Source organism: Myotis myotis, unplaced genomic scaffold (genome assembly GCF_014108235.1).
Source record: "Myotis myotis isolate mMyoMyo1 unplaced genomic scaffold, mMyoMyo1.p scaffold_m19_p_15, whole genome shotgun sequence".
Lineage (NCBI taxonomy): Eukaryota > Metazoa > Chordata > Mammalia > Chiroptera > Vespertilionidae > Myotis > Myotis myotis.
Genome location: NW_023416319.1, coordinates 48742377 through 48757256, shown reverse-complemented (window position 1 = coordinate 48757256; position 14880 = coordinate 48742377). Strand labels below are relative to the sequence as shown.

Below are 14880 nucleotides of genomic sequence, written 5' to 3'. Positions count from 1 at the left end.
CATTTCCTCCCGAGCGGGCGGGCGGGCGGGCGGGCGGGCGGCGCGATCCCGGGGAGGCGGCGGGCAGTCGGCACCATGCGGCCCCTGCTGTGCGCTCTGGCTGCGCTCGCCCTGCTCCGCGCCGCGGGCGCCGACGGTGAGTGGGGCCCGGACGGGCGGGGGCCCGGAGAGACGCACTGGGCGCGACAGATGGAGGAGGGAGGGACAAGGAAACAGCCAGATGGAGAGAGAGAGATGGAGAGAGAGGGGGAGATGGTGAGAGAAAACGGAGAGAGAACGATAGGAAAGGGCAGAGAAATAAAGGCAGACGGTTAGAGAGAGGACAGCGGGAAGGAGAGAGAGAGAAAGGTAGGGACTGAGACAGGGACTACGGAGATAACGGGTGGGTGTGAACTATGAGCTATGAACGGCGATGGAAAGAAAAAGGAGTTTGAGAGGCAAATGGAACAAGAGGGAAAGAAATAGAGGAGCTAACATGGCAAGAGAAGTGGGTGGGGAGGAATCTAGAGGAAAAGAGGAAGATTTGAGACCAAAGGGGAGAGAGATTGTGGGGAAACCCCAGGTCTGAAGGAGAGAGGGGAGGCGACAGGGGTCACAGGGTGGGAGGCCAGCCTGCAGGTGGGGAGCCCCCCTCATCCCCCCGCCCCAGGGTCAACAGAGGCTCCTGGCCTGGCTCCCTGGGCCTTGGAGACCCAGCTTCAACACGCCCAGGACCAGCCAGGCAGGGCGGGGCAGGAGGGCCCAGGAGGAAGGCCCCTGCTTCACCTGTCAGGTGGCCTGAGGGGGCTGGTAGCTGGGGTGAGGCAGCCAGTCCCCAGGCTGCAGGAGAGGTCCCTGAGAGCCTGGGGAGGGTGCGGGAGGGAGAAGCGTGTGGGTGCTCTGCTGGCTGGGTGCTTTGTCTTGCGCTGTTCCCTCTGCCCTTCTCAGGTGAGGCTCAGGTCAGGTGGCTGCAAGTGCATTTATTTTTGTACACACAGACGCTCTGCCTATTGTACTGTATGTTGCAGTTTACCAGCCACATTCCCATTTTCCTACGTCTCATGAAGGCCTCGGCCAGGGCAGCTGGTGCCCATCCCAGTTGTCCAGGTGAGGGGAAGGCTCAGGTCTCACCAAGGTGCCAAGGCAGAGCCCTCAAGAAGCACCCAGGCCTCCTGCCCCAGGCCAGGCTGCTCCCCCATCAACCTGGAGTCAGTGAGTGTTGAGTCACCCAGACCAAGTGCCCTGCACCAGGATGGAAGGCCCAGCCCCAGGCCCCCTCGGGGTACAGCGAGCTGTGGGGGTACACCCCGGGGGAAGGATCGGGACAGTCCTGAACCTGGGCAGCCCTGGCTGAGTAGCCCTGGGTAAGTCACTCCACCCTCTGAGGCTGGTGGGGAGAAAGGCACCCACCCCACAGAGTTGCCTGCGGGAATTGGAGGAAAGAGGAAGTGCCAGAGGTATCAACACACATTGGCTCCTTCTCCCTCCCCTCGGCAGCCCCACTGCTCCCTCTGAGCCTCCGTTTCTTCACCTGTTGGGAGGACCTCACAGGCTGTGTAAGGCGTGGCTCAGCACAGTCCTTCTGCCCCCCACCCCCCCCTGGAGCCGAGGAGATAAAGCAGGGCCTGTGTTCCCAGAAGGAGGAGTTGGCCACCTGCCCACTAATGGCTGACGTTCCGTGGCCCCTTTAGCCACAACTGGCATAGACCCTTTAACGTAAAACCACTGCAAAAACATTATTTTCTTCCTGGTTATGCATGCTCATTGCTACAGATTAAGTAAGAAAAAAGGATAGTAATGAAAAAGAATAAAATAAAATAAAATAAAATAAAATAAAATAAAATAAAATAAAATAAAATAAAATAAAATAAAATAATAAAATAAAGAAAAAATATTAAAAAATAAAAATAGAAAGGAGGAAAGTATAAATGCAATTTCACACTGAGGTCACACATTTTTGTGTATAACCTTTCAAACTTCAGACAATGTACCATTGTTTTTCTTAACTTTTAATTGTGGAATCGTTGGATATAAAGGCTTACCTCAGAGATTGTGGGCTGGGTTCCAGACCACCACAGTACAGTGACTATTGTAAAAGAGTGAGTCACATAATTTTTTTTGGTTTCCTAATATATATAAAAATTATATTTATACTATGTCTTAGTCTATTAAATGTACAATAGCATTATGTCTAAAACCCCAATAATTTAAAAATATTTTATTGCTAAAAAAAATGCTAACCATTATCCAAGCTGTCAGTGAGTCATAATCTTTTTGCTGGTGGGGGCTCTTGCCTTCAACCTGTAAGAAACGCAATATCTTCGAAGTGAAATAAATCAAGGTATGCCTGTAAAACAGAATAGTATGATTAACCCCATGTACCTATCACCCCGCTTCAACAAGTATCAGTTCATGGCCAGCCTTGTTTCCTCTATTATCCCCATCCTTTCTCTCCTCTCACAAACTATTTTGAAGAAAATTCCAGATATCATATATATATATATATAATTGATTTCATAGAGGAAGGGAGAGGGAGACAGAAACATCAATGATGAGAATCATTGATTGGCTGCCTCCTGCACGCCCCTCAGCCCACAACCGGGCATGTACCCTGACAGGGAAACAAACTGTGACCTCCTGGTTCATTGATCCAAACTCAACCACTGAACCACACTGGCCAGGTTATTTTTATTTCTAAAGATTTCCTGATGTATCTCTAAAAGATAAGTAACCTTTTAATAGACATAAGTATGATACCATTATCATAACATAAAAATGGACAAAAATCCCTTACTATCATCAAATATCCAATCAGGGTTCAAATGTCCCTGATTATGTCATGTTTTTCTATTTGGTCAGTTTGGTCCAAATAGGGTCATACATTGCTTCTGGTTGACATGGCTGATGAGTTTCTTTAAATATGTACGTTCTCTTCTCCTATTTGGTTGTTGTTGTTTTTTCTTAAAATTTATTCGTTGAAGAAACTGGGTTGTTTGTCCAGTAGCTTTCCACATACAGATTTTAGCTGGTTGCATCCCCCAGGTGTCATTTAAATGTTCTTTTCACCCTTGTATTGTCTTTAAACTAGTAGTTAGATCTAGAAGCTTGATCTAATTCCAGTTAGAATTTTTCCCTCTAAGAATACTTTAAGACAGTCATATATACATATCTATATATGTGTATGTATATATATATAGATAGATAGATAGATATGTATGTATATATATGTTTATATTTTATTTCAGAGCGTAAGGAAGAGGGAGAGAGAGATAGAAACATCAGTGATGAGAGAATCATCAATCAGCTGCCTCCTGCATGCCCCACATTGGGGATCAAGCCCACAACCCAGGATAGGATGATGTTCAACCACTGAACAACGCTGGCCGGGCTAAGACAGTTTTTACTGCTTTCATTTGCATTTCTTTGATTAACTACCAAGATTGGACTTTTCCCTCAAATACATATTGGGCATTTCTACTAAATAATTTTTTACCTTTTCAGTCATGGTGTTGGGATAGTTCATATTGGCCTGTAAAAGCTCTTTACGTATTGAGTGAGGCAAACTGTTTTGTGTCACTTGTAGAGAATTTTTTTAGGTTCAGGCTTGGCTGGGTTCCTCTCCTACTTTGCTCTCAGAGGAATCTGAAGTCCCAGAGGCTGGTCCTTTTGGCCAGTATCGCCATTGTCACCCGTGCCTCGGGGCCCATCGGGGAAGCTCTCACTCTCCACCACCGACCACTCCAGGTCCCTGTGGGCATCTGCCTTCCCTTGGAGCCTGCTTTTTGCTGAGGGTGGAAGAGGAAGGTACTGAAGGGCTGTGGTGAGGATCCCAGCATTTCTTCTTACAAAAATAGATGTTGTGGGGAGGGAAGCACTCAAGACAGTGGGGTCCAAAGCCCCAACACATGTGGGCTCTTTTGGGGCTTAAGACAGCTGCAAAGGTGTCAGGTGTGTAGGCCCCCACACCCGTCCAGCCCTGCATTTTATAGAAGCGGCACCTGAGGCCCCAAGTGGGAGGCCTTTGACTGACACAAGGTCACACCACTGTCAAGGCACAGTATAGTCAGTGTCAGGCAGGTTGGATCCAAATCCTGTCCTCACCACTTACTAGCTGTGTAATCTGGGGCATCAACATCTTTGATCTTGGTTTTCTAAACTGTAAAAAAGAGATGTAAGAGTTCTGAGCTCACAGCTAGAATTAAATGAGATAATGCATTTAAGAACTCACCTAACCTTGGCACATAGTAAGTGAGCACAAGTCAGGAGTAGCTTCGAGGAGCCCATCGGTGTGGCTCAGTGGTTGAGCATCGACCTTTTAGTCAGGCGGTCACGGCTCAATTCCCAGTCAGGGCACATGACCGGGTTGCAGGCTCAGTCCCCAGTAGGGGGAGTGCAGGAGGCAGCTGATCAATGATTCTCTCTCATCATTGATGTTTCTATCTCTCTCTCCCTCTCCTTTCCTCTCTGAAATGAAATATATATATATATATATATATATATATATATATATATATATATATATATTTAAAAGAGTAGCTTTGAGGAGGTCAAAGGGGGAAGGAATGGGGGACATCTATAATAGTGTCAACAGAAAAAAAAAAAAAAAAAAAAAAGAGTAGCTTTGAATAGAGAGTATGCTTATGTCCATTCTAAAGGTGAAGAAACCAAAGATCCAACAATGGGATTGGCTTAAAGGAGCCCAGAGAGCTGGGTCAGCCCTGAGCCCTTCAGTGCTTGTTGGAGAAGCCCCTCCCAAACATCCTCTGGGCCCTGCTTGGGTTTAGGTCTAGGGCAGATGCCGCCCCATCATGAGGAGAGCTGGTTGGAGTGATCTGACCAAGAGCACTGACTCCATGTAGAGGGGCAGCCATGGGGGCTCTCACCGACCCGCTCACTCTTCAGCTCACCTGGGCAATGCCCTGTGTGGCATTTGTACATCACTTGGCAGTTCCGAGGAATCTTCAAGTGCAGGATCCCCTGTGACCCACACAGTAATCCCACAAAGTGGAAGAGCAGGGCCGTTCCCTTGCAGACAAGGAAGCCAGTGAGAGGGAGGGCACAGCCAATGAGCAGGGGAGGGGCACTGCATCTCCAACCCCCAGTCTTGCATTCTTTCCACAGCACGCGGAGAGAGGTTAGATATCCAGGACAGCTTCTTAGACCTGCTCCACATTACGGGGGTTTTGGAATGTTCTAGCACATTATAACCAGGTGGATTAAGAAGCGCAGTATTCCCAGGTAGAAGAAATCTTGGTTTCTGTATGACCTCAGGGAGCAGAGCCGCCTGCCAGCCTTGACCACAAGTCAGTCTACCTCTGAACTGATACATGAGAAAGACATTAACTTGTGTGTAAATGAGGGGGCTCTTTGTTACAGCAGCCTAGCTTGAATCCTCAGCAAAATACTAACTTAACCAGGTAGTGAAGGTTTTAGAATGGCATTGCTAAGGTCTCAGAGTGGTTGGCAAGGCTCCGGCCACATCTGGAAAATGACCAGAGACCAAGGGAGCAGGGCATGTCTCGCCCAAATCAAAACAAAACTAAACTAAACAAGAATGTTCCTCAGAATCTGACTCACTCTCTCTGGGGACCTGAGGGTTCCTCTCCTGTTTCAGCCAGAGCAGTTCCACAGATTGGAGTTCTTCACATAACTATTTGGAAATAATGTTCTTCTGGCTTTAAAAAATCAAAAACCACTGATGGCTTTAAATGAATCACACATTTTAATACAAATATCAAACGTGATGAAATCTATTATTCTATTATATTTAATGTGGTCAAATAGAATTAACCCGCAGTGGCAAGAGCTGCTGGTCAAGCAGAGTGTCTCTGATGACTCAGGAGGCTCCCCAGCACCTGCCAGTGTCACCCCCTGGCACGGCAGAAGTCATTTGTGTCCTGGGTACTTCCTTAGCGTTTGGGACCCAGATAACAAAGGTCTCCTCTGTTTGCAAGTGGAGGGGCCATACTTCCCGCCCCGAGGGGGACCCAGTGGCCAGGCCCCTTTAACAGAGCAGTTAGCCCTGCGCCTCTGCCTCTGCCTGGGCTTCTGGCCTCTACTGCAGCGTGTTCTCACCAGCGCGCGACATTCCACCCCTGGCCACCGTCCAGGGGCACAGAGGCCTGAGCAGGAGCCAGGCCAGGGAAAACAACCCGGCGTCCAAGAAGGTCCGTTTCCCAACTGGCCGCACAGGGCAGGGGGACAGAGGAAGGAAGGGAAGACGGAACCCCAGCCTTGAGTCCTCAGGGTCCATCATGGCAATCCTTCCGCCTCCCCCACGCCTTCCCTTTCTGGAAGCCCCGTGAAGCAGGCCTGATCGTGAGCCCCTTTCTACTGATGAGGTACCAAAGTCTCCAAGATGTGTGTGTGTGTGCATGTGTGCGCGCGTGTGTGCATGTGTGCATGTGTGTGTGTGTGCATGTACAAGCTTAAAAAAAAGAAAAAAAGAAGGCACCCAGGTCTTGCCTTGCTGGAGGGTCTGGTCCAGGAAGCCTCTTGGCCTTGACTCCTCTGGGCAGGCTCTGAAAGACCCACCAGGCAAGGATGAGCTATATCTGGGCGGCAGTGCCTCGAGAGGCCACCCCACCCATGTTGCAGGGGCAGCTGCAGAGGCTCAGGGAGGAGGGAAGTTTCCCACAGGCCCACAGCAGCGCATGGCTGAGCTCAGCCAAGAACACGGGGTCGGTGTTTTCTGCCGTCATGCGTTGAGCTCAGTGCCGAGGGACCCCGCTCCGATGAACCGGTCGGGAGGCCTGGCTGAGCTCATGGGCAGTTGGGCGGTGGAGCCCGGACGAAGCTCTGTCCAGATGTGAGAGATTAGTGCTGTGCGCCGTGGAGAGCAGCTCGGGCCAGCCTTCTCCCCGGACGGATTTGGAGCCAAGTGAGATCTCATCACAGACACGTAAAGAACAGTGGGTTTTAGGCCAATGGGAGGAGCATGTCCGTGCTGTTCGTGACTTACAGGGCTGGCCGGGCCCCACTGGCCCCCAGGGTCACAGTGCTTCCTCCTGGCCTGAGCTGGGGGAGGGGAGGGGGAGAGGAGGGGAGGGCCTGGGAGAGGGCAGGCGAGGCTCAGGGGGGAAATTTGGCCAAAGGGCCCTGGGCAGACCTGTGCAGGGTGGGTGTGGACACAGACCCACACTGAGTCAGCCACCTCTTCCCCAACAGCCCTCGCTGCTGGGGGAACAGCTCCTCCCCCCCCCTCCAAGTCTTTCCAGGCTGAGCAGCCCCATTCCTCCAGCTGAGATAAATGAATCCAAATGTGGGTCCCTGCATCCTGGCTCGGCTAGGCCTCCCTGGGGCACATGGCTAGGCCTCCCTGGGGCACACGGCTAGGCCTCCCTGGGGCACACGGCTAGGCCTCCCTGGGGCGTGGCTAGGCCTCCCTGGGGCACACGGCTAGGCCTCCCTGGGGCACACGGCTAGGCCTCCCTGGGGCACACGGCTAGGCCTCCCTGGGGCACACGGCTAGGCCTCCCTGGGGCACACGGCTAGGCCTCCCTGGGGCACAGCACACGGCTAGACCTCCCTGGGGCACACGGCTAGGCCTCCCTGGGGCACACGGCTAGGCCTCCCTGGGGCACACGGCTAGGCCTCCCTGGGGCACATGGCTAGGCCGCCCTGGGGCACACGGCTAGGCCTCCCTGGGGCACATCTAGGCCTCCCTGGGGCACATCTAGGCCTCCCTGGGGCACACGGCTAGGCCTCCCTGGGGCACACGGCTAGGCCTCCCTGGGGCACATCTAGGCCTCCCTGGGGCATGCGGCCCAGATGGAGTACAGCCCTTTAGGTGGGGTCTCAGACCACCCCTCTCTCATCGGGAACATTTCACACCAATGCATGCTGCCCACCGTGGCTTCTGTGTTTTGCTAAAAACCTATCAGACAACTGGCTTTTCTTATGGAAAATTTCATACCATATATACACACATACACACACACACACACACGCACACACACACGCACACACACACACGCACACACACACAAAAAGTAGAGAGAAGAGTGCGGTGAACTCCCATGTTCCCATCACCCAGTTTCAACAATTACTAATCTTGTTTGCTCTATACTCCCACCCATGCCTCCTCCACTCCCAGGCCTGGGTTATTTTGAAATAAATCCAAGGCATCATAGCATTTCATCTGTAAATATTTTAGTGTAGATCTCGAAAAGCATCCCTTTAAAAAAGTAGCCAAAGCTCCATTATAACACACACACCCCCAAAGGCAACAAGAAGCCCATTGTCTTATGAAGAGGCTTTTGTGGGTTCCATCGAGGGAAACAGTGGAGTGGAGAATGTAAGACACAAATTGTTCACCACAAAAGATGCTCAGAGTGGAAGGAAGTTTTGTCCCTGTTGGTGGTCCTGGCCCCCGAGTGGAAGAGCTGGGGTCCAGACGGAGTTGGAACCAGAGAATCTCAGGGGGGCGCTCCGGCAGAGCTCCCAAAGGCCAGCCTGCTGACGGGGGTCAGGAGAAGGCCAGTGCTTGGGGTCCAGTCATTTGCTGACTGTGTGACCTCGAGCCAGTCACTCAACCTCTCACGGTGGCATTCATCACCAGCAAAATGACTTAGCAGCCCCATTCTTAACTCAAGACCTGCCGACTTCTGGCTGTTAAATGTCCCCTTGGACAACCCAACCCACACCAAGGCCTCGCAGTCCCAGGAGCTCTGCACCTGCAGAGACCAGTGCGGTATCCCGGACCCCCCTGATTCGGGGTCCCATCCATGGCCACGCCCGCATATTGTCGCTGCTCTGCCCATACCGCCTGCTCCTGTCTCTCCTCATCGCATCAAGGCCTCCAGTCCCTTAGCCCCTCCATCTCCCAATTGCTCTGCTTGTTGGCCTCTCTCCTTCCCTGTCCAAGCCAGACTCCAGAGCTCACTTCCCCCACCCCTCGCTGGTCAAACCCGCACTTCCTTTGCTCTCTTGCCTTCGTTCTCTCCTCTCGCCACACCACACGCATCCTGCAGACTCCCAGGCTCAGCTCCATCCAGCCACCCCTCTTTGCCGCTCTGCACCAGCCTGCGGGCCGCTGGGGGAGGGCTGGTGCTTGCAGAGTTGCTCCCTGAGGTCGGGCCATCCTGCAGGCCTCCTGCGCTGCCTCCGGGTTTCCTCCCCTCCTTCGGGGACCCCTTCTTCATGCGAGCCCTCTACCCAGTGGCACACGGTCAGTGCTCTCACGGGGCTTCTATTTTAGTGGCTGTTTAACAACCCACTCACAGAATTCCTGAACATTCACCACTGCCTCTCCCCTTCCCGAACCCCACCCGAGTTTCAGCAAATGATTCTCCTCTTACTTTACAAAGCGAGCAGAGGCCATCAGGTGGGAACTCGCTCAACTTTCTGGCCCTCTAAGTAGAACTTTTCACCCATTTTTGCTGCATCCCCTCTCTCTTCCCTCATGGGTTGCCACTACCTGGCATCCGCATCCCCCCCACTTTCCGGATTGCATGACCTCTCTCAAATGCATTCCTTCAGTTCTCCTTTCTTCTTGTTCCTCGGGCTCTAAGCCTGGTGTGTTTCTCTAGTGCGTAAAAAAGCGGAAGGGACAACAACACACTTTCTCTAGACCTGTGATCTGCTCTCCTTCCTTCAGCCAAACTTCCTAAAAACACTTCCCAGGATCTAGGCCCCCCTCTGACCTCTCCTTCCCTTCTCATCCCACCGCAGCCTAAACCCTGCTGGGCCTCCACCAGCCCCGGAATGGGCTGGGCTGGGATCTAGCCGTGACTGTCCTGCTGCTCTGTCTCTCCCTGTTCTTGCTCGGCCTCTGGCTGCCTTAGGTCCCGCTGGCCGCTTCCTCCTCCCTAACGCTCTTTGCTTCTCTTAGTTTCTGGAACAGTATCCTCCCTCCTGAAGGCCGGGTTCTTCCAGGTTCCAGCCACTCTGATGGGCCCAGGCATCTCAGAGCCACCAGCTCTGACACCTGAGCTCGGACCAGGGTCTGAGACTTCCATAGGAGGGTTGGTGGTGCCAAGAGAAACCAAGGAGGAATCAACATTGGGGAGAAAAATGACGAATCAGGGGTTGAACGGGTTGAACCTCAAATCTTCCACTTACCAGCGGTGTGACCTCGGACAGATCATGTCCCCCGTCTGTGCACACATTTCCTGTGTGTATGTTAAGGACGATAACAGCTTGTTGTGGAATTGACTGAGTTAGTACATTTGTTTAGCACTTTGTGTGCATGTAAGCATTCCTGGATGCTGACTGCTCACCAATGTCAATGCTACTACGCAAATATCTCCACTCATTTTCTTTTAAAAAAATATATTTTTATTGACTTCAGAGAGGAAGGGAGGCAGAGAGAGAGATAGAAACATCAATGATGAGAGAGAATCATTGATCGGCTGCCTCCTACACACCCCACACTGGGGATCGAGTCCACAACCCGGGCATGTGCCATGACCGAAATTGACCGTGACCTCCTGGGTCATAGGTCGATGCTCAACCATTGAGCCACACTGGCCGGGCTCTCCACTCATTTTCTTCCTTTCAATTCCTACTATTACTGCCCTCTTGCCTCACTTCTTACCCTGATTACTGCAAAGACAAATCCCTCCAATCCAGTCTCTGTATTTTAAAAATTCATCTGTGGCTATGTGACCCTTCTGTTAAACCCCCAAACAAGCACCATGACTGGTTTGTTAGGGCCTCTGGCCTGGTTTCTGTGACCCACCTCTCCAGTCTCCTCTCCCAGCCACCCTGTACTTCGCAGCCGCTCTAACTGCCAGGGCTTGTGCACTGAGCCATGCTATGCACGCTTCCCTGTCTGCACACGCCATTCTCCCTGGTGAACGCCCTCCCTCCCTTCCTTGTTCAGGCAGCGCCTCCTCGAGGAAGCCCGCCTGGACTGTAGGTGAGCCCCTAGAGAAAAGTGAGTGATGGGGGCAGCCCCTCTCTTGCCCTGACCCCCCACTGAGGCTGCCTTTTCTTCTCTCTGTGACTGTGTTCAGGGCCCACCCCACTGAACCCAGGGCTTTACAGGGAAACGGGGGCCCGCGGTGACAGGACTTGTCTTCCACAGCCGCTGACCCCTCCATCCCCTCCAGAGGAGACCCAGCTCGGAGCACGGGGTGTGACACACACGTGGCTGTCCTCGGCCGCTTGGACATAATAGAGGAGGTAATAAGGGTGACCTGGGAGGACATGCACCTTCGGGACCACCTGTGAGGCTGCTGGCTTTATGGGGCTCGGCCAACCTTGCTTTGGAAAATTAGGGAAATCCAGGCCGTCCTGCTCCCTGCCCTACCCGGGCTGTCGGGCTGGCCAGCTCCCTGCCCTACCCGGGCTGTCAGGCTGACCAGCTCCCTGCCCTACCCGGGCTGTCAGGCTGACCAGCTCCCTGCCCTACCCGGGCTGTCGGGCTGACCAGCTCCCTGCCCTACCCGGGCTGTCGGGCTGACCAGCTCCCTGCCCTACCCGGGCTGTCGGGCTGACCAGCTCCCTGCCCTACCCGGGCTGTCGGGCTGACCAGCTCCCTGCCCTACCCGGGCTGTCGGGCTGACCAGCTCCCTGCCCTACCCGGGCTGTCGGGCTGACCAGCTCCCTGCCCTACCCGGGCTGTCGGGCTGACCAGCTCCCTGCCCTACCCGGGCTGTCGGGCTGACCAGCTCCCTGCCCTACCCGGGCTGTCGGGCTGACCAGCTCCCTGCCCTACCCGGGCTGTCGGGCTGACCAGCTCCCTGCCCTACCCGGGCTGTCGGGCTGACCAGCTCCCTGCCCTACCCGGGCTGTCGGGCTGACCAGCTCCCTGCCCTACCCGGGCTGTCGGGCTGACCAGCTCCCTGCCCTACCCGGGCTGTCGGGCTGACCAGCTCCTGCCCTACCCGGCCTGTCGGGCTGACCAGCTCCCTGCCCTACCCGGGCTGTCGGGCTGACCAGCTCCCTGCCCTACCCGGGCTGTCGGGCTGACCAGCTGCAGGGTACCCTGCCGCCCCTGGGACGCAGCCAGAAATCTCCACAGAATCACCAAGTGAAAAGGTAGAAATTTGATCACTGTGTTTTGTTATGCAGCCAGTTTATAACCTGGGTATACTTTATTTTCAAAAACCTTAGCATTCACATTTATTATAAACTAGAGGCCTGGGTGCATGAAATTCACGCACTCGGGGGTCCCTCAGCCTGGCCTGCACCCTCTCGCAGTCCTAGAGCCCTCAGGGAATGCCCGAATGCCGGCTTAGGCAGGGAGTGGGCCTAAGCCATCAGTTGGACAACCTTAGTGCTGCTGTGGAGGTGAGAGAGGCTCCTGCCACTGATGCTGCGCTCTCCAGCCGTGAGCCCGGCTTAATGAAGCATCTGCCCCCTGGTGGCCAGTGTGCATCATAGCAACCGGTCATTCTGCCATAGAGCCAAAACTGGCTCTCTGACATCCCCCGAGGGGTCCTGGATTGCGAGAAGGCGCAGGCCAGGCTGAAGGACCCCACCGGTGCACAGTCAGGGCTGGGGAGGGGAGGGATACGGGAGGTTGGCCAGCTGGGGAGGGGCTGCAGGAGGGCTCCAGGGCGTGTCCGGCCTGTCTTGCTCAGTCCTGATAGGCCGGGCCCCAGCAGCAAGCTAACCTACCAGTCGGAGCGTCTGCCCCCTGGTGGTCAGTGCATGTCACAGCGAGTGGTTGAATGGCCTTAGCATATCATTAGCATTTTACACTTTGATTCATTGAACGGCCAGCCAGACGACTGGACACTTAGCATATTAGGCTTTTATTATATAGGATACAACAAACCATAGTAATATTATCAGTATAAATAGTACTGTGCTTTTTGTCATCAGTAGAAATCAGGTAATTTCATCCCCTTACAATTGTTTCAAACATCTCAACATATCATTCAGTTTAATCCGTATGTCAAAATTGCAGTAGTTGTTAGACTTTATGGTGGATCGTGTTGTTTAGTGAGGTAATAAAAACAAATTTTTACATCAAAAATTTAATTTTGAGTTCTTGAATAACATGTTAATGAAATTGGGGTCCTTGGAAATACTACATGTTTTATTATTTTTTCAATTAGATCATTTTTCTAAGATGGAGTCTGTAAGTTTCACCAGACTGTTAATGGGATTCATTCATGAAAAAAGTTAACACGGAATAAAGAAAATTTCAAAATCCCAAACTTGTCATTTGGCAGAGTTGCCACCAGGGGGCGAGGCAACCAAAGGAATGTGAGCTCCTGTGATGAAGTCCTCGAAAGAGAAGTGGAATCCTGGTCACTCCAAACCTATGACAGAGAAAAACCCATGCCAAGAGCAGCCCCAGAGAGGGGACCCCTAAGATTTTGTCATCTAGGGAACCCGGAGGCGGGCAGGGCAGAGACTGAACAAGAAGGGCCCAGGTCCCCTGGCAGCCAGTTCTCTCCCCGCTGCACACCAGGTGCTCCTGACGAAGCAGGACTGGGCACCACTCCTGTCCTGTGCTCCTCTGCCTCACCCCACCCCGTTCCCATCTCTCTTGCTTAGACGGTGGAGAAGACGGTGGAGCACCTGGAGGCCGAAGTGAAAGGCCTGCTGAGCCAGCTGGAGGGGCTGGCCTGGAACCTGCCCCCGGGGCCCTTCAGCCCGACCCCCGACCTCCTGGGAGATGGTGAGCGCCTCAGGTGGCAGAGATGGGGCTGGGCAAGCAGGGTGGGATGGGTGCTCTGGTGTAGCCTGGACAGGAGGCCTCCAGCTCCTCCTCCAGACATAAGTGGGCAGGCATTTCCCCAGCTCACCCCAAGTGTTCTCAGCCCCCACCCCGGGTGGCTGCAGGCCAGCGTCCCATCACTGGGACACACTCCTCTGGCCCTCTCATCTCCCTTCCAAGGACCACCCCTGTGCCACCAGGAACCCTTTCAAGAAAGACTGGCATCCCTCTGACAGGGCAGTGGAGGGATTGCACCTGCTCCCTCCTTTCCTTGAGCCCTGTGGTCCCCGGCACAGTTCCCGGGACCCGGGGGCAGGGCAGGGTGCCCTTCAGCACCCCTCACTCTGAGCTGCCCTTTCTTCCAGATCGTTAGTGAGTCGGGAGATGGCGTTGCTCAGCAGCTGGAAGTAATACACCTGCCCGACAGCTCTCCTCTGAGCCTTGCACCTGGCCTTCCTCCCTCAGCTTTGTGCAAATAAAGCTACTCCTCTGACCCCGCTGACAGAGTGGACCCTGCAGCCGCAGCCCTTCTCCACCTACCCCCACGCCCTGAGGCCCACATCCCTCTGGAGGCTTGGGCCAGGGCACCCCCCGCCCGGCTGTGCTTCAGCCCTCCTCCTTTACAAGGCGGGCAGGGCAGGGATGGCTCACAGAGGTGAGGCACCTGAAGCTGAGAATCGTAAGATGACAGCGGAAGGGCCTTTGGGGAGCCTGGCTACTCAAAGTATGGGCTCACCTGGGAGTTTGTCAGAAATGCAGAATTTGGGGCCCCAATCAAGCCTCCTGAATCAGAATTTACATTTTAATGAGATCCACCAGGGGATTTGTGTGCCCATTAAGGTTTTTAAAAAGATTTCTATTGAAGTAAAATTCACATAGCACAAAATTCAAAATTGTAACCATTTTAAACTACAAATTCAGTGACTTCGCAGCGTTGTATAGTCATCGCCACTCTGATTCCAGGACATTTTGATCAGCCCAAAAGCAAGCCCTGTCCCTATGAAGCATCACTTCCCATCTCCCCTCCCCCGTCCGCTGGAAACCACTGACATTCTGTCTCTATGGACTTGCCTGTCCTGGACATTTCCTATAAACAGAATCATACAATATGTGATCTTTTGTGTCTTTTTTTCCCCACTTATCATGTTTTCAAGGTTCATCCATGTTGTAACAGGTGTCAGTCCTTCACTCTCTTTCGTGTGGACGTGTGCTTACTAGGGATGGAATTGCTGATTCAAATAGTAACTGTCTAACGTTTTGAAGAATCACCAAGCGTTTTCGCA

General features: G+C 53.2%; 1 protein-coding gene across 1 annotated transcript; it reads left to right on the top strand.

The window, feature by feature from the left end:
* Nucleotides 1–14706, top strand: PLAC9 (placenta associated 9). Its single transcript, XM_036337258.1, has 4 exons — nt 1–136; nt 11009–11106; nt 13435–13558; nt 13963–14706. Exons 1-4 carry the CDS (start codon nt 76–78, stop codon nt 13968–13970), a joined length of 291 nt encoding a protein of 96 aa, XP_036193151.1. The 5' UTR covers nt 1–75; the 3' UTR covers nt 13971–14706.
* The last annotated feature ends 174 nt before the right edge of the window (nt 14707–14880 follow it).

Bases quoted from the DNA above. Each gene is read 5' to 3' on its own strand.
- PLAC9 (XM_036337258.1), top strand. From the start codon at position 76: ATGCGGCCCCTGCTGTGCGCTCTGGCTGCGCTCGCCCTGCTCCGCGCC. The intron at 137-11,008 runs GTGAGTGGGGCC...TGTCTTCCACAG, and splicing joins CCGCGCCGCGGGCGCCGACG to CCGCTGACCCCTCCATCCCC. The intron at 11,107-13,434 runs GTAATAAGGGTG...TCTCTTGCTTAG, and splicing joins GCTTGGACATAATAGAGGAG to ACGGTGGAGAAGACGGTGGA.